General features: G+C 48.4%; 1 protein-coding gene across 1 annotated transcript in view; it reads right to left on the bottom strand.

Annotated features, from left to right (window-relative positions):
* Positions 1 to 24,026, bottom strand: part of LOC142249367 (dimethylaniline monooxygenase [N-oxide-forming] 2-like) — a 76,792-nt gene that overhangs the window by 46,708 nt on the left and 6,058 nt on the right. Inside the window, exon 2 of the mRNA XM_075320996.1 lies at positions 2,617 to 2,805. Coding sequence (XP_075177111.1) covers positions 2,617 to 2,805 — 189 coding nt within the window. The remainder of the gene's footprint in view (positions 1 to 2,616; positions 2,806 to 24,026) is intronic.

The raw sequence follows: 24,026 nt of genomic DNA, 5'->3' as shown, positions 1-24,026 counted from the left end.
TGATTTTTAAATATTTAATTTGCATTTTATTGCCTAAAATAATTATTTGATGCAATAGAAAAACAGAACTTAATATTTGGTGCAGAAGCCTTTGTTTGCAATTGCAGAGGTCAGATGTTTCCTGTAGTTCTTGCACACTCTGCAGCAGGGATTTTGGCCCACTCCTCCATACAGATCACCAGATCTTTCAGGTTTCAGGGCTGACACTGGGAAACATTGAGTTTCAACCCCCTCCAAAGATTTTCTATTGGGTTCAGGTCTGGAGACTGGCTAAGCCACTCTATGACCTTGAAATGCTTCTTACAGAATCACTCCTTAGTTGCCCTGGCTGTGTGTTCTTGGCCAATGTCATGCTGGAAGAGCCAGCCACGACCCATCTTCCATCCTCTTTCAAAGGGAAGGAGGTTGTTGGTCTTGCGATACATGACCTCATTCATCTTCCCTTCAATATGGTGCAGTAGTCTGGTCCCCTTTGCAGAAAAGCACCCCCAAAGTATGATGTTTCCACCCCGTGCTTCACAGTTGTTACAGAGTTCTTGGGGTTGTATTCATCCTTCTCCTTCCTCCAAACATGGCGAGTGGAGTTGATACTATAAAGTTCTATTTTGGTCTTATGTGACCACATGCCTCCTTTGGATTATGCAGATGGTTATTGGCAATATTAAAATGGGCTTGGGCATGTGATGGCATGAGCAGGGGAACCTTGCTTGTCCTGCAGGATTTTAATCCATGATGGCAAAGTGTGTTACTGTGATCTTTTAGACTATGATCCCACCTCTATTCAGGTGATTGGCCAGGTCCTCCTGTGTAGCTTTGGGCTGATTAGTGACCTTTCCCAGAATCATCCTTACCCCACGAGGCGAGATCTTGCATGGAGACCCAGACCGAGTAATATTGACAGTCATCTTGTGTTTCTTCCATTTTCTAATAATTGTGCCAACAGTTGTTGCCTTCTCAGCAACTGATTGCCTATTGTCCTGTAGCCCATCCCAACCTTTTGTAGGTCTACAATGTTGTCCATAGTGTCCTTAAACAGAACAAACATATGAAAAGAAAGGATCAGCTTACTTCTCAATAGATTGGCATCAGGGTGTAGTGCACGGAGTCCAGGCCCATTCTTGGCTGAGCACTTGATAGATTCAAACACAAGAATTGTCCAGCACTCACAAAAACCACCAAAATATATATTAAAGCATACAGTAGCTTTTATTAATGCCATTAAAATGTATAAAAAAAATATGCAGCTGACAGATGGGTATACGCGTTTCAGACTCGAGCCCTTACACATGAGTAAGGGCTCGCATCTGAAACACGTACACCAGTCGGTCTGCCGCATATTTTTTTTTACACATTTTAATGGCTTTAGTAAAAGGTATGTTTTAATATATATTTTGGAATTTTTCGCGACTGCTGGTCAAAATTTTTTTGCCTTTAAACAGCTCTCTGGTCTTGGTCATGGTGGAGAGGTTGGAGTGTGACTGAGTGTGTGGACAGGTGTCTTTTATACAGGTAACAAGTACAAACAGGTCCGCTTAATACAGGTAATGAGTGCAGAGTAGGAGAAAAAAAATAACAGGTCTGTAAGAGCCAGAATTCTTGCTGGTTGGTAGATGATCAAATACATATTTCATGCAATAAAATACAAATTAATTATTTAAAAATCAAACAATGGGATTTTTGGATTTTTTTTTATTCTGTCTGTAACACTTGACATTTTTTGTAGGTGGGAAAACTTGTAAAATCTGCAGTATATCAAATACTTATTTTTCTCACTGTGTATATTCAGTAGGTAAGCCAGAAGAAAGGGGCAGATGAAAGGGAGTATGCCTGTAGAATCATACTTCTTAAAGGGAACCTGTCAGCAGATTTGGTGACTATAAGCTGCGGCCACCACCAGTGGGCTCTTATATACAGCACTCTAACATGCTGTATATAAGAGCCCAGGCCGCTGTGTAGAAGATAAAAAACACTTTATAATACTCCTTTAGGGGGTCGGTGCGATGCAAACTGGTCAAATGGGTGGCACCAATTTCTCCGGGACCAACCCCGCCTCTTTCGGCCATCTTTGTTCGCTTTCTTTTGAAGTCAGGGTGCATGACGCTTCCTACGTCATACACCCTTGCCGGCATTGAAGTCCCACACAGGCGCACTTTGATCTGCCCTGAGCAGGGCAGATCAAAGTATTGTAGTGCATCTGCGCAAGACCTGAATACCAGGCTGTGTGCATGACGTGGGACGCATCTTGCATGACTGCTTCAGAACAAGAAGAACAAAGACGTCCAAAAGAGGTGGCGTCAGTCCTGGAGAACAGTGCCACCCATCTGACCAGTTTATAATACGCACCTAGGGGATCGGTGTGGTGCAAAGTGTTTTTTTATGTTCTACACAGCAGCCTGGGCTCTTATATACAGCATGTTAGAATGCTGTATATAAGAGATCACTGGTGGTGGCCGCAGCTTATAGGGCCTATATCTGGTGACAGGTTCCCTTTAAGGTTTGTTTTAAGTTTGTTACCATGAATACACGTATTAATGGTAAGATAAATTTAATCAAATCACAAAATATATACTTTAAATTTCTATATAATATACCATCTGGCCAATTTATTTGTGTTACCTGAAATTCAATGTATTTAAAGAGGTTGAAGCGCTCTGCATACAGATTGAGGTATTCCAAGATCTTGGAATGATGCAGAAATATAGGGAAGTCTTCAGGCATTGGGAAGTCACTGTAGCACATCATCTCTTTGGAAGTATTTGTGAACACCGATTTATAAATACTAGCTCGATCTTCTTCCACAGCATCCTATAGGAATATAGACTAGTAAAACCATGACAATAACCGCACCCAAGGGATAAAAAGGTGAGTAACAATTAATTGTATAGAGTTTAGAACATTTGACACATTATTCAGTACAGAAGTACTGAATAACCAGAAAACCACCGAAGAGGAGACACTGGAGAATGTTATTATATCCCTCATTCATGTAAACTTTTTATTAGCCATAAAACATCTAGTTGATTGAGGGGCGGCTGCGGACTGCAATTCGCAGCAGAGGGGCCCAGAAAGCTCAGGCCAACCTGTGCTGCGGCTTCCAATCCCCAGCTGCCTAGTTGTACCTGGCTTGACACAAAAATGGGGCGAAGGTCATGTCAATTTTTTTTTTAATTATTTCATGAAATTTATGAAGTAATTTAAAAAATGGCTTCCCTATATTTTTGGTTCCCAGCCAGGTACAAATAGGCAGATTGGGGTTAACGGCAGCCTGTAGATGCCTGCTGTACCTGGCTAGCATACAAAAATATGGCGAAGTCCACGTCATTTTTTGGGTGGACAAAAAACTCCTGCATACAGTCCTGGATGGAGCATGCTGAGCCTTGTAGTTCTGCAGCTGCTGTCTGCTCTCCTCCATACAGACAGACAGCAGCTGCAGAACTACAAGGCTCAGCATACTCCATCCAGGACTGTATGCAGGAGTTTTTTGCCCCCCAAAAAAATTACGTGGGCTTCGCCATGTTTTTGTATGCTAGCCAGGTAAAGCAGGCAGTTACGGGCTGCCCCCAACCCCCAGCTGCCTATTTGTACCCGGCTGGGAACCAAAAATATAGGGAAGCCCTTTTAATTATTTCATGAATTTCATGAATAATTAAAAAAAAAACGACGTGGGCTTCGCCACATTTTTGGGTCCAGCCAGGTACAACTAGGCAGCTGAGGACTAGAATCCGCAGCTCAGGGTGCCCAAGCCTTCTGGGCACCCCTGCTGCGAATTGCAGTCCGCAGCCGCCCCAGAAAATGGCGCTTTTATAGAAGCGCCATCTTCTGGCGCTGTATCCAACTTTTCCAGCTGCCCTGGTGACGGGTGGCTCGCTGGGTAATAATTGGGTTAGGGCTAGCTGTATATTATCAACTGGCCCTAAGCCCGAAATTCATGGTGTCACGCCAATATTAGACATGGCCACCATGAATTTCTAGTACAGATAAAAAACACAACACAAAAAAATATTTTTATCACAAATAAAACACAACACAATTAGTGACTCCATCTTTATTGAAATAAAGAACCCCCACTCCACAGTAATCCGGGGTCAAGGGTCCCACGCCATCCAATCCGGATCCAATATCCTCTGATCGGTTTGCTGTAAGGCAAAGCGATCAGATGATGTGTCAGGTTCAAGGGCCTGAATCACATGACACAGCAGCTGATTATATAAAAGCCATTTATACAATCAGCTGATGCATCAGTGCAAAAAAAACCCCAAACAAATTACACACTTCAGTGCTGACTCCTGTCCGACAGCATTTGCTGATAGTTTAGCCGGCCGGGCGGTAAAAAGCCGGCCTCACCGCTCGACTTATAGTGTCAGCTGATTCCATCAGGTGATCGCATCAGCTAATCATCGCCATGTCTGAGAAAGAGAGAGAGAAAGAAGAGAGAGAGAAGATAGAGCAGAGAGAGAGAGAGAGAGAGAGAGAGCAATGCAGCCTCATTCCGTGAAGTGCTCCAATTTTAGAGGTGTGTCCCGCGGCTCACAGCTGATGTTCGGCTGCTCCCCTCAGTGAATAATTAAATTAGATTATAATTATAAATATCTAATATTTATAATTTAAAATTAAAAATAAAAAAATAAATAAATTCTTTACCAGGATTAGAACTCGTGACCTAATGCTTCTGAGGCGAGCGCTCTACCCACTGAGCTACTGACTATTGATAAAGATAGGCACATTTGGTAATCTTGAAGTCTGCATTGCTAAAGTCTCTGCTGACCATGCGATTCACTTCGTTGCTACGTGAAGCTGATACAGCGCGATGATTTTCTACGGTGCTGCTGCATCTTCAGGGAGCAAAGCTGACAGTGTCGTGTGGATTACGTCGGACCTGGAGGGGTATTTGGGGATTAATAAAGGGGTGAAACAGGGTGGTTTTTTGTCTTTTATTCCAAATAAACACACACAGCAAAAAATCCTTTATTTACTTTCACTTTCAGTTTAATCATGGACGGTATCTCGGGGAGACGCTTGGCATGATTAACCCATTATTACCTCGATTGCCACCGCACCAGAGCAATTCGGGATGAGCTGGATAGAGTCCCCCGGGACTGTCGCATCTAATGGATGCGTCAATTTCGGGCGGCTGCTGGGCGATATTGTTAGGGTTGTGGGCTCCCCATAATGTGGTGCTCTCCATCCTGACAATACCAGCCTCCAGCCGTGTAGCTTTATCCTGGCTGATATCAAATATAGGGGGAACCGCATTTTTTTTTATTATTATTTATTTATTTATTTAACTGCATGATATAGACCCGCCCGCCGGCGGCTGTCATTGGTTGCAGTGAGACAGCTGTCACTCAGCTTGGGGATGTGTCTGACTGCAACCAATCATGGGCGCCGGTGGGCGGGGAAAGCACGGAATAACTAATTGACTTATGAAGGAGCAGCCATTTTTTAAAGAGGAAAAGACACCGCAGATTTGTGACAGTCGTGGAGCAAGGCGCCCATGATCGGTGAGTAGGAAAGTAAGAGGGATTGTACTGGGGACGCAGAACGCATGCAGACAGCAACATGTGCATATAGCCTTACTGTGAAAAGCCACGTTTATGGTGATCAAACCGTTCTCGAACCTAACTCAAACTGTCAAGCTTTAAGCAAAAAGCTTGAGTTTGAGTTCAATCTCGAGCACCCCCCAAAATCACTCGAACATGAAATTGGCGAACCTAGAACATTGCTCAACTCTAGTTAGCACTGCAGTCTTGCAGCGCTGGGGTCCTGGGTTCAAATCCCACCAAGGACAATATCTGCAAGGAGTTTGTATGTTCTCTCCATGTTTGCGTGGGTTTCCTCCCACACTTCAAAAACATACAGATAGGGACTTTAGATTATAGGCCGCTTTACATGCAATGACATCGCTAACAAGATGTCATTGAGGATCACGGAATTCGTGACGCACGTCCGGCCTCATTAGTGACGTCGTTGCATGTGAAACGTACGAACGACCGCTAACGATCAAACATACCTAATCGTTGAACATTGACATGTCGTTCTAATCCCACATATCGTTGCTGGTGCAGGGCGCAGGTTGTTCGTCATTCCTAAAGCAGCACACATCGCTATGTGTGACACCCCAGGAACGACGAACAACACTGTACTTGCGTCCTCTGGAAACGAGGTGGGTGTGCCATGCAGCTGCTCTCCGCCCCTCCGCTTCTATTCTCTGCCTGCCATGTGACGTCTCTGTGACGCGGCACGAACTGCCCCTTTAGAAAAAGAGGCAGTTCGCTGGCCACAGCAACGTCGCTAGGCAGGTAAGTATGTGTGACGGGGACTAATGATATTGTGCGCCACGGGCAGTGATTTGCCCATGATGCACAAACGACAGGGGCGGGTGCGATCGGCAGCGACATCGCTAGCGATGTTGCTGTGTGTAAAGTGGCCTTATGAGTCCCAATGAGGACAGTGAGTGTTCCTGATCTATGTAAAGTGCTGCAGAATATGTTAGCGCTATCTAATATATAAAGCTGAATGTGTGTATGTCCGGGATTGGCATCTGCAGCTACAGCCACAAAATTTTGCACACTCACACGTCTGGACCCCAAGAGCGTCAAAGGCTATGTTTTGAGGGGAAATTTTAACCCCGCGCTTTACAGTTATTCGCCAAAAAACCTGCCTCCATTAAAGCGAATGGAGCTGGGAGCCACAGTGCAGCCAGAACTTCAGAAGAATGTGCAGCCATGCCCTTATATGGAATGTTGGCGTGTCACAATGCAGCCAGGGAAAGAGACAGACACAGACAGGGAAAGAAACAGACATAGACAGGGTAAGAGACAGACACAAAGAGACAGACACAAAGAGACAGACACAAAGAGACAGACACAAAGAGACAGACACAAAGAGACAGACACAAACAAAGAGACAGACTGACAGGGAAAGATACAGACAGGGAAAGAGAGAGACAGGTTAAGAGAGACAGACCGGTAAAGAGACACACAGTCAAAAAGATAGAGACAGACACAGGGAAGCAGACAGAGAGGGAAAGACAGACAGGGAAAGAGACAGGCAAAGAGACAGACAAAGGGAAAGAGACAGAGAGGGAAAGAGACAGACAGGGAAAGACAGTGAAAGAGGGAAAGGGAGGGAAAGAGAGGGAAAGAGAGGGAAAAAGGGAAAGAGAGGGAAAGAGACAGACAAGGAAAGTGACAGAGATAGATAGACAGAGAAAGACAGACAGGGAAAGAGATAGAGACAGAGAGATATATACAGAGGGGGAGACAGACATTATAATTACATTTATATCTATTTGTTTTGTGGTTTTTGTTTGCAGAATACATTTTTGTTAATACATTCTATTTTGTTAACAGCAGTTATTAACCCGGGTGAAGCCGGGTAGTACAGCTAGTATAAAAATAGGAGAATATCATTAGATGTGCATCACTTAGCTTATTTTTACTCCATAGATGCACTTTTAAAGGGAAACTGTCAGCTATAAAAATGCTATTTAACCTGCAGATATAAAGTGGTGCTTGAATATTTGGGAAGCCTTTAAACTTTTTCATACTTCTGCATAAATTTGACCAAAAATTAGATCAGATTTTCCCACAAATCTTAAAATGGGGTAAAGAGAATCAAAGAAAAGAGTCAAAATTATAAGTCTTTGTACCAGAACTAATCAACAGTTACAAAAAGAATGTTTAGATACAGTTATTGTTGCACAAGGGGATCACACCAAATATTCAATGCAAAATATTTGTGTCACTCAGCATGTGCTATTGAATTGTTTTACTTAAAAAGTGGCAAGTCTAATATTTTTTGACTCCTTTGGTTCTCCTTTACATTTAGGACTGAAAATCTGATGTAGTTTTAGGTCAAATTTATGCAGAAATATTGAAAATTACGAAGGGTTCCCAAACTTTAACCCCTTCCAGACATCGGACATACCGATATGTGCTATTTTGTAGAGACTTCCCGCAAGTGGACGCATCGGTAGGTCCTTGCGATCAAGCGGGGATAGGAGCAGTGCATGCAAAATCTCCCCCAGGAGCACAGCTTAAAGTGAAACTGTCACCGCTTTGACCTTTTTAAAGTGTTAATATGGGCATACAGGTAATAAAATGATGAAAAAAGTCCTACCCGTATGTCATGTATCAGATGCCTTGTGGAAAAATAATTTTTTTATCATCTTATATAAATGAGCTCTTCAAGGCTATGGAGCATATACTGCCTAAATGATAACTCCGCCTCCAGAGTTTATTTTAAATAAAAGGGGCGTTACCAGTGTGGGACAAGTAACTGACACCCAACAGGAGAAATTAAATTTGACCTTTCATTTTTTGCAACACCCTTCATTGCAACAGTATGTCAACACTGTCTGCCTGCAAGCTGGAGGCTGAAGTAGATCGGCATCTGCAGAAGTGTCAGTTATAATCACATACAGTTCTGCAGTGAGAGTAGAGAGCGGCCATCACACATCATATTGGTAACGCCCCTTTTATTTCAAATAAGCTATGAAGGATGAGTTATCTCCCAGGCAGCATCCGCCCCATAGCCTGGAATAGCTGTTTTACAAAAAGTGATAAAAGATATTTTAACAACAAGGCATCTGATAGGAGGCAGATATGTAGGACATTTTTTTTAGCATTCTATAACCTGTATACCCATATTAACAGTTTAACAAGGTCAAAGTGGTGACAGATTCCCTTTAAGTAATAGCAGAGTTCCAGCTGTCACAGCCAAAACAACATTTTATTGGAAAAAAATGGAAATTTTCAATTACTCAGCCCAATGTTATACAATTCTGTGAATCGCCTGAAGGTTAAAAAAATTCTCACTACACCCCTAGATACATTAATTGAGAACTCTAGTTTCCAAAATGGGTTGCATGTAGTGGTTTCAGCTTTTTTTCAGCTTTTTTTTTTCAAGTTAGGGGCTCTTCAATTATGATATGGCATCTGCAACCTATTGCTGTCAAAATGGCGCTCCAAAATTCAAATATCGTTAATTTTCTTCTGTTACCTGTCACGCTCCCCGGGTCCTTGGCTCCCCTCCCCGGGTCCTCTGCTCCGCTCCCCGGGTCCTCAGCCCCGCTCCCCGGCTCACCTGCCACGCTCCCCGGGTCCTTGGCTCCGGTGCCCGTCCTTCCCAGGCCCCCTGGTCTCCGATCGCGGCGCCCGACGGCTTCCCAGGCCCTGGCCGGCTCCCCTGCGTCCTCTTCTCAGCCTCCTTCCCTGGCTTCTGGCACCCGGGCTGCGCGCATGCGCATTAGGGCGCGCGCGCGGTCACTGACCCTTTCTTAAAGGGCCAGCGTCCATTAACAGGAAATGAGGCTAAACAGGTACAGGGTATAAAGGGGTGTATTGTCCAAGAGGGCGGGGCCTGATCTTCGTGTTTTCCAAGCTAGGAGTCAGGTCTCCTTGTGTCTTCGTGCCATACTCACGTATCTCTCTTCTAGAGCTGATCCTGCCTCACCATCCGGTCCTGCTGAATCCCGAACCCCGCACGCTGTCCGTCTGCCATCTGACAGTCCGTACCATCTCGGATCCCTGCGGTGACCCGTCATCTCGCTCCAAAGGTTCCGGACCCCGCCTGACATCACCTCGGCTTCCGAACCTGAGCTACGTCACCCGGACTACCATCTGTGACTCCGTGGTCCCAGGGACTTCTTCGTTACACTCACTGGCACGGACTGTTCTACTGCCCATAGTGCTTCATCTACCGGACTCCTTACCACCATCTTAGAGTTCGGCCCAGTGGATCCACCTCCTGGGTCTGCCCGACCGCCTGGCCCTGACAGTAAGATCAGGCCTTTCGCAGCACCTTTGACGAGCCGGGACGCGCCTCTGCGTCTGCTTCATCCCTCCTCCGCTTACGTCAAGGAACACTGACGGTGGGCCAATACGCCATCCGTTTCCGCACTTTGGCTTCAGAACTCGGGTGGAATAATGAGGCCCTAACAGCCGCCTTCTGGGAAGGACTCTCGAGTCGCATCAAAGATGAGTTGGCGGGTCGTGACGTGCCCTCCACCCTAGATGCCCTGATTGCCCTAGCAACTCGAGTGGACATTCGTTTTCAGGAGCGCTCCAAAGAGCTGTCTCGTGAGAGACGTCCGGTACGGCATTCCTCTCCTCCACAGAAGCCCTCCGTATCTCAGTCATCAACAGCTGGGATTCCCGTCCACGAGCCCATGCAGATCGACCGAGTACGACAGTTTGAACAACGTCGAGCAGAGCGGCTCGCCAAGGGTCTCTGCTTTTACTGCGGAGAGGACACACACCTCCTACGCTCCTGTCCGGAAAGGCCGGGAAACTCCAAAGCCTAGGGTTGGTAGGAGAGGCCACCCTAGGTGCTGGGACTCTCTCAGACCCGGTTATGTGGACTGTGCAAGTGTCAATGGGAGAGACGCGCTTCACGGCTGAGGCATACCTCGACTCTGGAGCAGCAGGCAATTTCATCCAGCAGGCCACGGTGGACAAGTACCAGCTGCCTGTTACTCCACTCGAGAAGCCCCTAGTGATTGCCTCTGTGGATGGGAGACCCCTCTCTGATACCATCTCCTGGGTCACCAGTCCGGTCGAACTGCGTATCGGTGCCCTGCACACCGAGAACATCGCTCTCTACGTCCTTCCACACATGTCCCATCAAATCCTGCTGGGACTTCCCTGGTTGCGGACACACGAACCATCAGTCAGCTGGGGTACTGGCGAAATCACCCGATGGGGTCCTGCTTGTCATGAGAAGTGTCTGAAGTCCATACAACCCATCCGACGACCTCCGGTTCCAGAGAACCTGCCGGAACTGCCTTCGGCCTATTGGTCCTTCGCAGACGTTTTTGACAAGAAGGAGTCTGAGGTACTTCCGCCACACCGTCCCTACGATTGTGCCATCGACCTGCTCCCAGGAACAACACCGCCTCGAGGACGGATATATCCGTTGTCTCCAGCCGAAACCAGGGCCATGTCTACCTACATCACAGAGAGCCTGGCAAGGGGATTCATCCGGAGATCCTCCTCTCCTGCGGGAGCAGGCTTCTTCTTCGTTAAGAAGAAAGAGGGTGACCTACGCCCATGCATCGACTACCGGGGTCTGAATCAGATCACCGTAAAAAACAAGTACCCTCTGCCGCTCATCCCCGAATTGTTCGACCGGCTCAGAGGAGCCCGTGTGTTCACCAAGCTGGATCTTCGGGGTGCCTACAACCTAGTTCGTATCCGCTCTGGGGACGAATGGAAGACCGCATTTAATACTCGCGATGGGCATTATGAATACTGCGTGATGCCCTTCGGCCTGTGTAACGCACCAGCAGTCTTCCAAGAATTGGTGAACGACATATTCCGGGACCTCCTCTACATCTGTGTAGTAGTTTATCTGGATGACATCCTTATCTTCTCTCCGGACCTCCAGAACCACAGAGAGAACGTACAGCTGGTTTTACAAAGACTGAGAGAGAATCGTCTCTACGCCAAATATGAGAAGTGTGTCTTTGAGCAGTCTTCTCTCCCTTTCCTGGGATACATCATCTCGGGCACTGGACTGCAGATGGATCCAAAGAAGGTCTCCTCCATACTCAACTGGCCTCCCCCTTCTGGACTGAAGGCAATCCAACGGTTCCTGGGATTCGCCAACTACTACCGCCAGTTTATCCCTCACTTCTCTGCCCTGACTGCTCCTCTCTCCGCTTTGACCAAAAAGGAGGCTAATCCAAAGGACTGGTCACCTGCGGCCGACGCCGCGTTTTGCTCACTGAAGCAAGCATTTGCCTCCGCTCCTGTACTCCACCGTCCGGAGTTAAACCGCCAGTTCACCTTGGAGGTGGATGCCTCCTCCTCGGGAGCCGGAGCAGTGCTCATGCAGAAGTCCTCCTCCGGCAAGATGGTGACGTGCGGTTTCTTCTCCAAGAGCTTCTCAGCGCCTGAACGTAATTACACCATCGGTGACCGAGAACTATTGGCGGTCAAACTGGCTCTGGAGGAGTGGCGCTACCTCCTGGAAGGAGCAGTGTACCCCGTGATTATCTACACGGACCACAAGAACCTGGAATACCTGCGGTCCGCTCAGCGACTGAACCCACGGCAAGCCAGGTGGTCCCTATTCTTTGCCAGGTTTGACTTCCAGCTCCATTTCCGACCCGCGGACAAGAACGTACGCGCTGATGCCTTGTCTAGGTCTTTCATGCCCATGGAGCAGGAGGAAGAGACTACCCAACCCATCATCTCTCCTAGCAAGATCATTTCGGTGGCCCCTGTCACCCTGGCCCAGATACCGCCCGGAAAGACCTATGTCTCTGAGACTGACAGGCAAAAAGTGTTACACTGGGGTCATGCCTCAAAAACAGCCGGTCATGCAGGCCAGAAGAGAACATGGGGTGCGATTGTACGCCATTACTGGTGGCCATCCCTTCGCACGGACGTCGCTGCTTTTGTCTCTGCCTGCTCCTCTTGTGCCAGAAACAAGACGCCCAAACACCTGCCCTATGGCCGTCTTCTGCCTCTGCCTATACCCTCAGTTCCGTGGCAACACATAGCGATGGATTTTATTACGGACTTGCCATTATCCTCTGGACACACAGTCATATGGGTCGTGGTGGACCGGTTCTCCAAAATGGCTCACTTCATCCCCATGGCTGGACTGCCCTCTGCTCAGGAACTCGCGGAAGCCTATATCCATCACATCTTCCGCTTGCATGGCTTTCCATCCCACATCGTGTCCGACAGAGGAACTCAGTTCACCTCCCGCTTCTGGAGGGCGCTCTGCAAACATCTGGGCGTTACTCTGGACTTTTCTTCCGCATACCATCCTCAGTCTAATGGCCAAGTGGAGAGGGTCAATCAAATCTTGACATCCTTCTTACGTCACTATGTCAACACCCATCACGACGACTGGTCCACGCTTCTGCCTTGGGCTGAATTCTCACATAACCACCACATCAGTGAGTCGTCCTCCAAATCTCCCTTCCATGTCGTTTACGGACTTCAGCCCTCCGTTCCATTGCCTATATCCCCTTCTTCGGATGTCCCTGCGGCTGATACTGTAGCCCGTGACTTCGCTACCATTTGGGACTCTGTCAAGGCGTCCCTTGGACGCGCTTCCCAGCGGATGAAGAAACACGCTGACAAGAGGCGTCTGGACCCTCCGTGTTTCTCTCCTGGTGACCTGGTCTGGCTTGCTTCCCAGTACATCCGATTGAAGATACCTTCCTACAAGCTGGGCCCTCGCTACATCGGGCCGTTTAAGGTCCTCTGCAAGATCAATGAGGTCTCCTACAAGCTACAGCTCCCGGCCACGATGAGGATACCCAACTCATTCCACGTCTCCCTGCTCAAGCCGGTTGTCCTTGGTCCCTTCTCCGCTGCTGCCAGTCCGGCTCCTCCACCTATTGCCGATGACGACATCTATGCGGTAAGGGATATCGTGGCCATGAAGACTGTTCGAGGCCGACAGTTCTTCCTGGTGGACTGGGAGGGGTATGGTCCTGAGGATAGGTCCTGGGAGCCCAGGGAGAACGTGGGCACTCCTCTGATCCGTGCCTTCATGTCCCGGTTGCGGGGAGGGGGGCGTGGGGGGGGGGGGTACTGTCACGCTCCCCGGGTCCTTGGCTCCCCTCCCCGGGTCCTCTGCTCCGCTCCCCGGGTCCTCAGCCCCGCTCCCCGGCTCACCTGCCACGCTCCCCGGGTCCTTGGCTCCGGTGCCCGTCCTTCCCAGGCCCCCTGGTCTCCGATCGCGGCGCCCGACGGCTTCCCAGGCCCTGGCCGGCTCCCCTGCGTCCTCTTCTCAGCCTCCTTCCCTGGCTTCTGGCACCCGGGCTGCGCGCATGCGCATTAGGGCGCGCGCGCGGTCACTGACCCTTTCTTAAAGGGCCAGCGTCCATTAACAGGAAATGAGGCTAAACAGGTACAGGGTATAAAGGGGTGTATTGTCCAAGAGGGCGGGGCCTGATCTTCGTGTTTTCCAAGCTAGGAGTCAGGTCTCCTTGTGTCTTCGTGCCATACTCACGTATCTCTCTTCTAGAGCTGATCCTGCCTCACCATCCGGTCCTGCTGAATCCCGAACCCCGCACGCTGTCCGTCTGCCATCTGACAGTCCGTACCATCTCGGATCCCTGCGGTGACCCGTCATCTCGCTCCAAAGGTTCCGGACCCCGCCTGACATCACCTCGGCTTCCGAACCTGAGCTACGTCACCCGGACTACCATCTGTGACTCCGTGGTCCCAGGGACTTCTTCGTTACACTCACTGGCACGGACTGTTCTACTGCCCATAGTGCTTCAGCTACCGGACTCCTTACCACCATCTTAGAGTTCGGCCCAGTGGATCCACCTCCTGGGTCTGCCCGACCGCCTGGCCCTGACATTACCCTTATGAAAATAAAAAATTGGGGCAAAAGCAACATGTCTGGTGTAAAAGTGTATTTTTTCATTTTCACGGCTCAATGTTATAAAATTCTGAGAATCAACTGTTAGTTCAAGGTGTTCAACACAACTCTAAATAAATACCTTGAGGGGTATAGCTTCAAAAATGGGGTCATCTGTGGGAGGTTTCCAATGTGAAGGCACTTGTAGCACCCCTAAGCCACTCAGGGCACTACAGGGAACTGCATCCTCACGGGGATGCAGGACCTAGCCCCTGGGACCTGGAACACCAGTGCCAGAAACACACACACACACACACACCAAAAATCCTAGTTACCACTCCACACCAGGGGGCACTGCCTAGTCAGACAAGGAGGGCCACCTTGAAGGCATAGCCTGACCAGGGAACTAGACAGCCTGGTGGGAGGGGACGTCAAGTAGACAGACGTGCCTAAGAGCTGGGTCCGTGTAACGGTGACCCGGGGGCACAGGAGTGAGGTTGTTAGAATAGGGGAAAATGAGTACCTCTGGAACGGAGAGAAGTCACCAGGGACGGTACGAGGGAGCACCACTGGAACCTGGGCACACACGGGGCACAGGGCCCTAGGTCAGACGACAGTTTCAGATGGCCTGGCAATTACCTGCATGGTGAGGGACCTTCACGGGCCTCACTGACCTACAGATCCGGGGGCATCAGCAGTAAAACAAGGATTGGGGTTCAGGCACATACCTCCCCACAGGGTCCACACTGCCAGCCGAATGGACAGACCGCTGTATCACAGCTGGGGGATCCCCAAAATTCCAGGCTTCGGGGTCCCAACAACACTGAGAGTGCCGGGGACAGAGCAACCGAGTCATCAACTGACACTGGAGCTACAGGGACCTGAACCAGCCGTCCAAGGGTCAACCAGTGAGTAGAGACTGTTAATTACATTATTCTACATCACATACCCTCTAGGCTCATCCCTTCCTGCGGAGGGCCTACCACCACAACTGCCATTACCACCAGCCCTGGGAGTACCCACTTCAGCAGCGGCGGTTCCACAACATTAACCGCAACCCGCAGGTGGCATCACACAAATGACTCTTATCTTCTCTGTAAATACTCACCATTAAAAAAGCACCTAGGGCACGGGTCCGGGCAACGGCCACCAACGTGACATTACCCAGTGATACACTGCCCGCGACAGAGTACCCCATTCCCTGGGCAACACACACTCAAGGGCTCTCCAAACTAGTGTCTGATATCTCTTTCAGTCAATTTTCCATTCCAAAAACTGAATGGCGCTCCTTCATTTCCGAGCTCTGCCATGCACCCAAAGAGTAATTTTCCACCACATATGAGGTATTGGTGTACTCCGAAGAAAAATCGCACAATAAATTGTATGGTCCATTTTTTTCTTTTATCCTTAAGAAAATGTAAAATTTGAGGCTAAAGCAATATTTTGTGGGAAAAAGTAACATTTTCATCTTCTTCCACATTTCCTTAATTTCTGTGAAACACCTAAAGGGTTAATAAACGTCTTCAATGTGGTTTTGAGTACTTTGAGGGGTGCACTTTATAAAATATAATTTTTGGGTATATTTTGTAACATAGGCCCCTCAAAGTCACTTCAAATGTGATGTGGTACCTAAAAAAATGGTTTTGTAAATTTTCTTAGCAAAATGAGAACTTGCTGGTAAACTTTTAACCCTTCAAACTTTCTAACAAAAAACAAATGTTTCAAAAATGATGTCAATGTGGGAAATATTATGGATTCACTATTTTGTGTAATAGAACCATCTGGTTTAAGGGCATAAAAATTAAAATCAAAACCAAAATGTACTCAGAGTACCAGAGGTATAGTGTATAAGAAGGAAAGCTGTGGAAAATAAAGCGCAATAGGGTCTTACCCTTATAGGCACAGGGCACGGGAGGGGGGAGCAATAATACTCACCAACTGTAGTTGTGAAAGTCACAACTACTGTATTCGCATGTAGAAATGGATCCAGGCAGCGGCAACCCAAGTGGCTGATAACAGAGAGAATTGTAGAAATGGGTTTCTATACCGCGCCAATGATCCCAAGTCTGGATGTCAGATTAATGTGGCTTTATTGTAGTATAGGTCTACGCGTTTCAGGAGCTCAGCTCCCTTCCTCAGGACCATAGAACAGACAATATCAAATCTACCGTAGTAGACACATGTATACATTAAATAGACCAATTGACGTCAGAGTACCGCCCCGTATAGAAAAAACGGGCGGGAAAGGGTGCATCGTGATCAGTGCATGACGCAAAACAGGAAACACATAGTGAAAGAAAAAAAAAAAAACAACTCTGTACAATAAAGGTAACCCAATTACTGACAAAACATAATAAATCAAGTGAACTTTGAAAAATAAACACCTGATATAATTATCTGTAAAGACACGAAAAATAAAATGTACAAGCATATACACACCATAAATCCTTTAAATCGGGATCTATCAGTAGTATGTACTAAATCCATAGAATGATGAACTCCAGAGAGAGCCTAGAACTCAAGCCGGGTGATGAGTATATGACCGTGAGTAAGTATGGATCCAAATTGCAGAGGCTCAAGCCTGCCGATCCACAGGAAATGTGATGATACAAGCTGTATGAAGAACGCAACAAAAGAACCACCGATGACAGGTGTGCATTCATCATCCATATCCCACCAAGGGCTGAAAGGTGTACATCGACTTAAGTCATCCAGGGTGACAATAGTGTTACATGGATAGTAATGGGTAAAACAATCCACCTGGACGGGCGTGATGAACAAGGTGCAGAAGTCAGTATATCCATATATGTGTGATAGTATAGAAGTGTTCGTGCACAGGAAAACCCTCAACGCCGTGTGCGTATCATAGAGGGTACAGAAAACCGCTCCCGACTCTCATCAAGAGTAAGAGCTCAAAGGAGTTCATACCGTGGGAAAAAGCCCCATGGCGGCTGCGCAGGCAGCGAGTGTCAGATGAGCGGGGTGAATAGAGTTCATACCCGTGGGAAAAAAGTGTGCGCGCATGCGCCAATTGCTGCATAGCACAAAGTCTAAATGAGCAATAGAACAGAAGGATAGAGGGAGTGAGGAGAGAATGGTGATACTGGGAACAAACCAGTGACAATCCACCACAACAAAAAGTGACTAGTACCATAACAAACCTTTAATGTAAGGTCCATAGGGAATTATTGTGGACTACTGTAGATAATATACACGGGGCCAAGTGAATGAAAAAAGAACGAAAGGACCACATGAACAAGGGGGGTGTCAGTACGTGTGTCCAGGGAGTAAACTATTATAAACTGAAGAGACAGGAAAGGGGAGAAGTCCCATAAGAGGATATGCATATCATAAGACATGAAACCGCAGAGATTATTCAGTATATAGCGAACTAGCTATTGGGGAGAACAAATTACATCCCCAAGCGCCATGCTGCACGCCACCCATATTGATAATTTCTAAAAACAATATTATATGTATTTTAATAACTGCTAGTGGTCATAAAGGCCACCTGATCAGAGGTTAAAATTACAACCAGACAACATATATTCTAAGCATAAAAATATGGATACACTAGTAATATCCTGAGCTTCAATAAATAACAACTAAACTGAAATAAAACCGGCAATAAAAGGCATAAAAACACCAACATTATAACCATGTAAATATGATAAAATTAAAATTATTAAAACCCCAAACAGGAATAAAAATTAATAAATGAGCAATTTTCCATATAAACCCATGTGTTAGCATAAAGGGACCAAAAAAAGTGGTTTAATGGAATAGGTCCGTTACTTCATTGAGGCCCTGAGGTTTCAAAGTATTGAGCTTATATATCCAGTAGGTTTCCTTTCGGTTCAGAACCTCAACCCTATTAGGTACATGTGGGGGTATCTGTTCAATGGGGGTTACCTTCAGTTTGATTTTCTTAGCATGATATAGGGTCACATGTCGAGACAGACCATGTAACATAAAACCAACCTTAATATTATGCCTGTGGGAATTCACCCTGTTGTGCAGAGCCTGGGTGGTTCTTCCCACATAACGCTTGGCGCAATCACATTCAATCAGGTAAATCACAAATTCCGATTGACAAGTAAGATGTCCTTTTATCAAAAACTCCATTCCTCCAGGTGTCAGACCAAAGTTCAACCTTCCACGTTGGATGTTCTTACAACATAAACAATTTTTAGTATAGCACTTATAAGCGCCAAGAATTTTATTACTGATGGTGGGAGTGTCAGAATCTCTGAGCCTGCTAGGGGCTAACTGATTTTTGAGGGTGGAAGCCCTCCAATATGTGACCCCAGGGTGGCTGGGTAGTACATCTTTCAGATATGGGTCATTGTGCAGAATGGCCCAATGCTTTTTTAGGATACTTTTGATTAGATTTCCATCACTGCTGTACGTTGTAAGAAAATGGGAAGAGAAACTTCCACCCGGGGTACCCTGTGGCTCAGTGATACCGCTAACCTTTGTGTTAATCAGATCAAACGGTTTGAGATTCTTGTTAGTCTGATACGCCTTTTTGATGGTGGTCATAGGGTATTTTTTCTCCCTGAACCTCTCTCTGAGTATCAAGGCCTGTTCATTAAAGTCTTTGTCAAGTGTGCAATTTTTCCTAATTCGCTGGAATTGGTTCCTAGGTATATTAAGCAACCATTTATCATAATAACTGCTGGTGAAGTCTATATAGCCATTCGAATCCACCTGTTTAAAGAAGGTTTTGGTCAAAATAACCCCATCATTGTGTGATATGGTGAGGTCCAAAAAATCAATGGACTCTACACCAGTGGTGGGGGAAAATTTTAAGCCCCAATTATTTTTGTGTATACTCTCTAAAAAAAATAGGGAGGTTATTTCCACTGTTGTCCCAGATGATAAGGTCATCTATGTATCTCTTATAAACCACCACATGTTTGAAATGTTCAGAGGAATAAATATACAGTAGTTCGAACAGTCCCATGATCAAATTAGCGAATGTAGGTGACACTTTGCAGCCCATTGCGACTCCACAGCACTGATGGTACAAGGTATCCTGAAAAGTAAAGAAATTGTTTTCCAGTGTAAACTTCATCCCTTTCAAGATGAAGTCCTTTTGTAACGAGGGCAGCCTATCGTCCATCTCTAAAAACTTGATGAAGCATTCAAGTCCTGACGGATGTAAAATGTTTGTGTATAGTGAGGCTATATCAAGAGTAACAAACAGAAATGAATCCTTCCATTTAATATCCTTGAGGATCTCAATCAAATGACTGGAGTCCCTGAGAAAGAGACAGAGTAGACAGACCAAAAACAAAAAAACACCTCTAAAACTGATACTTTATTGTATGTATTAAAATCCCAAGCAAACATACCACAAAATAGAAAAGTGGTGTGTAGATACTACATATGGGTAATACGTGATAGATAAAGCGTGTGAGCAACAGGGAGTGACTTTATAATGAAGACATTAATTAATGTAGTCAAAAAATGGCGAGGGCCTCGCCCTAGCCTCAAACTGCCTGACAATGGAGGTTAATTTGCCCTAAATTTTGTGGCGCCCCCGTTCTGTCAGCCTGTGAAATATAAAATTTATATTTTCACAGGCTGACAGAATCCTAGAGTTTTTGTTTTTGGTCTGTCCATAAAAATTAAAAAAAGTTTTAAAATTGCAAAATTATTTTGTCAGATTTTCAATATTTTCATAAATACAGTGGGAAAAAAAAAAAACGTATTTAGTCAGCCACCAATTGTGCAAGTTCTCCCACGTAAAAAGACGAGAGGCCTGTAATTGACATCATAGGTAGACCACAACTATGAGAGACAAAATGAGAAAACAAATCCAGAAAATCATCTTGTCTGATTAGATAAGATTGTTTTTGAAAATTATGGTGGAAAATAAGTCATTGGTCAATAACAAAGGTTCATCTCAATATTTTGTTATATATCCTTTGTTGGCAATGACTGAGGTCAAATGCTTTCTGTAAGTCTTCATAAGGTTGGCACACACTGTTGGTGGTATATTAGCCCATTCACCCATGCACATCTCCTCTAGAGCGGTGATGTTTTGGGCCTGTCGCTGGGCAACACGGAGTTTCAACTCCCTCCAAAGATTTTCTATAGGGTTGAGATCTGGAGACTGGCTAGGCCACTCCAGGACCTTCATATGCTTTTTACGAAGCCACTCCTTCATTACCCTGGCAGTGAGCTTGAGATCATTATCATGATGAAAGACCCAGCCACGTTTCATCTTCAATGCCCTTGCTGATGGAAGGAGGTTTGCACTCAAAATCTCACAATACATGACCCCATTCATTCTTTCATGTAGACAGATCAGTTGTCCTGGTCTCTTTACAGAAGATCATCCCCAAAGCATGATGTTGCCACCCCCATGCTTCACAGTAGGTATGGTGTTCTTTGGATCCAACTCATCATTCTGTTTCCTCCAAACATGACGTGTTGTGTTTCTACCAGGCAGTTCTACTTTGGTTTCATCGGACCATATGACATTCTGCCAGTACTCTTCTGGATAATCCAAATGCTCTCTAGCAAACTTCAGATGGAGCCGAACATGTACTGGTTTAAGCAGGGGAACACATCTTGCACTGCAGGATCTGACTCCCTGGCGGCATAGTGTGTTACTGATGGTAGCCTTTGTTGCAGTGGTCCCAGCTCTATGCAGGTCATTCACTAGGTCCCCCCGTGTGGTTCTGGGATTTAGGCTCACCGTTTTTGGGATAATTTTGACCCCATGGGGTGAGATCTAGCGTGGTGCCCCAGATCGAGGGAAATTATCAATGGTCTTGTATGTTTTCCACTTTCTTATTATTGCTCCCACAGTTAATTTCATCACACCAAGCTGCTTTACTATTGCAGATTCAGTCTTCCCAGCCTGGTGCAGGGCTACAATTTTGTTTCTGGTGTCCTTCGACAGCTCTTTGGTCTTCACCATAATGGAGTTTGGAGTGTGACTGTTTGAGGTTCTGTACAGGTGTCTTTTATACTGATAACAAGTTCAAGTAGGTGCCATTACTACAGGTAATGAGTGGAGGAGAGAGGAGCCTCTTAAAGAAGACGTTACAGGTCTGTGAGAGCCAGAAATCTTGCACGATTTTAGATGACTACGAGTAAATACTTATTTGCAGGGGCGTAACGATCGCGGTCGCAGAGGTCGCCACTGCGACCGGGCCCGCAGGGTTATAGGGGACCGGCATCCGCTCTGCAGAGCCGGCTGCCGGGCCCCTATGTGTATTGCCGCTGTGTAGTGGCCGACTGTGAGATCGTTAGGGGGCCGGCCTGTGAGTCAGGGGGGCCCAGTGTCTGCAGGGGGCAGAGGGGCCCCTGACCTGGAGAGGCCACCAGGCGTTCCTGACCTGCTGCAGAGGAGATGTGCTCCTGCACGGCAGACGGAAACCATCCCTACCAGGACCTGCGATGATGTCACGCCCATGTGACTGTGTGGGAGGAGACAGGATGCCGGGGAGAAAGCAGGAGAAGATACTTCGAACACATGAGTGGTAATGAGAAAAGAGGGGACATGAGGGGAGGGGCTGCAGGGTGAGTGGGATATGAGGGCTGCAGACTGTGACAGAAGCATGTGAAGGGTGCAGAGTGTTTGAGAGGGGTAAGTTGGGGTACGGGCAGGGTGAGATATGTGGGTCAGGGTGTGTGTGTGATATGGGGGTGCAGGCTGTATAGGGAGCAGGGTGTGTGACATATGGGGGCAGGGGCGTAACTACCGCAGTCGCAGGGGTCAGAAGAAGCTGAGAGGTACTTGTTTTTTATTTTGCTGGCTGCATGACACATATAGGCCCGGGGAAGCTGCCTGCATGATACATGGAGGCCCTGGTGGGGCTGGCTGGCAGGCTGCATTACACATAGAAGCCCTGGGGGCTGGCTGTATGACACATGGAGGCCCTGGGGGGGCTGGCTGCATGACACATGGAGGCCCTGGGGGGGCTGGCTTCATGACACATGGAGGCCCTGGGGGGGCTGGCTGCATGACACATGGAGGCCCTGGGGGGGCTGGCTGCATGACACATGGAGGCCCTGGGGGGGCTGGCTGCATGACACATGGAGGCCCTGGGGGGGCTGGCTGCATGACACATGGAGGCCCTGGGGGGGCTGGCTGCATTACACATAGAAGCCTTGGGGGCTGGCTGTATGACACATGGAGGCCCTGGGGGGGCTGGCTGCATGACACATGGAGGCCCTGGGGGGGCTGGCTGCATGACACATGGAGGCCCTGGGGGGGCTGGCTGCATGACACATGGAGGCCCTGGGGGGGCTGGCTGCATTACACATGGAGGCCCTGGGGGGGCTGGCTGCATTACACATAGAAGCCTTGGGGGCTGGCTGTATGACACATGGAGGCCCTGGGGGGGCTGGCTGCATGACACATGGAGGCCCTGGGGGGGCTGGCTGCATGACACATGGAGGCCCTGGGGGGGCTGGCTGTATGACACATGGAGGCCCTGGGGGGGCTGGCTGCATGACACATGGAGGCCCTGGGGGGGCTGGCTTCATGACACATGGAGGCCCTGGGGGGGCTGGCTGCATGACACATGGAGGCCCTGGGGGGGCTGGCTGCATGACACATAGAAGCCTTGGGGGCTGGCTGTATGACACATGGAGGCCCTGGGGGGGCTGGCTGCATGACACATGGAGGCCCTGGGGGGGCTGGCTGCATGACACATGGAGGCCCTGGGGGGGCTGGCTGCATGACACATGGAGGCCCTGGGGGGGCTGGCTGCATGACACATGGAGGCCCTGGGGGGGCTGGCTGCATGACACATGGAGGCCCTGGGGGGGCTGGCTGCATGACACATGGAGGCCCTGGGGGGGCTGGCTGCATGACACATGGAGCCCCTGGGGGGGCTGGCTGCATGACACATGGAGGCCCTGGGGGGGCTGGCTGCATGACACATGGAGGCCCTGGGGGGGCTGGCTGCATGACACATGGAGGCCCTGGGTGGGGCTGGCTGCATGACACCTGGGGGGGGGCTGGCTGCATGACACATGGAGGCCCTGGGGGGGCTGGCTGCATGACCACTTGGGGGGGCTGGCTGCATGACACATGGAGACCCTGGGGGGGCTGGCTGCATGACACCTGGGGGGGGCTGGCTGCATGACACATGGAGGCCCTGGGGGGGCTGGCTGCATGACACCTGGGGGGGGGAATGGCTGCATGACACATAGAGGCCCTGGGGGGGGCTGGCTGCATGACACATGGAGGCCCTGGGGGGGCCGGCTGCATGACACATGGAGGTCCTGGGGAAGCTGGCTGCATGACACATGGAGGCCCTGGGGGGGCTGGCTGCATGACACCTGGGGGGGGGCTGGCTGCATGACACATGGAGACCCTGGGGGGGCTGGCTGCATGACACATAGAGGCCCTGGGGGGGGCTGGCTGCATGACACATAGAGGCCCTGGGGGGGGCTGGCTGCATGACGCATAGAGGCCCTGGGGGGGCTGGCTGCATGACGCATAGAGGCCCTGGGGGGGCTGGCTGCATGACACATATAGGCCCGGGGGAAGCTGGCTGCATTACACATGGAGGCCCTGGTGGGGCTGGCTGCATGACACCTGGTGGGGCTGGCTGCATGACACATGGAGGCCCTGGTGGGACTGGCTGCATAATACATGGAGGCCTGGGGGTGCTGGCTGCATGATACATGGAGGTCTATGGGACTGCATAATAAACATGAAG

The sequence above is a fragment of the Anomaloglossus baeobatrachus genome, chromosome 8 (genome assembly GCF_048569485.1).
Source record: "Anomaloglossus baeobatrachus isolate aAnoBae1 chromosome 8, aAnoBae1.hap1, whole genome shotgun sequence".
Classification (NCBI taxonomy): Eukaryota; Metazoa; Chordata; class Amphibia; order Anura; family Aromobatidae; genus Anomaloglossus; species Anomaloglossus baeobatrachus.
Note: the sequence above shows the minus strand (reverse complement) of the source record. Positions and strands in the feature narration are given on the sequence as shown.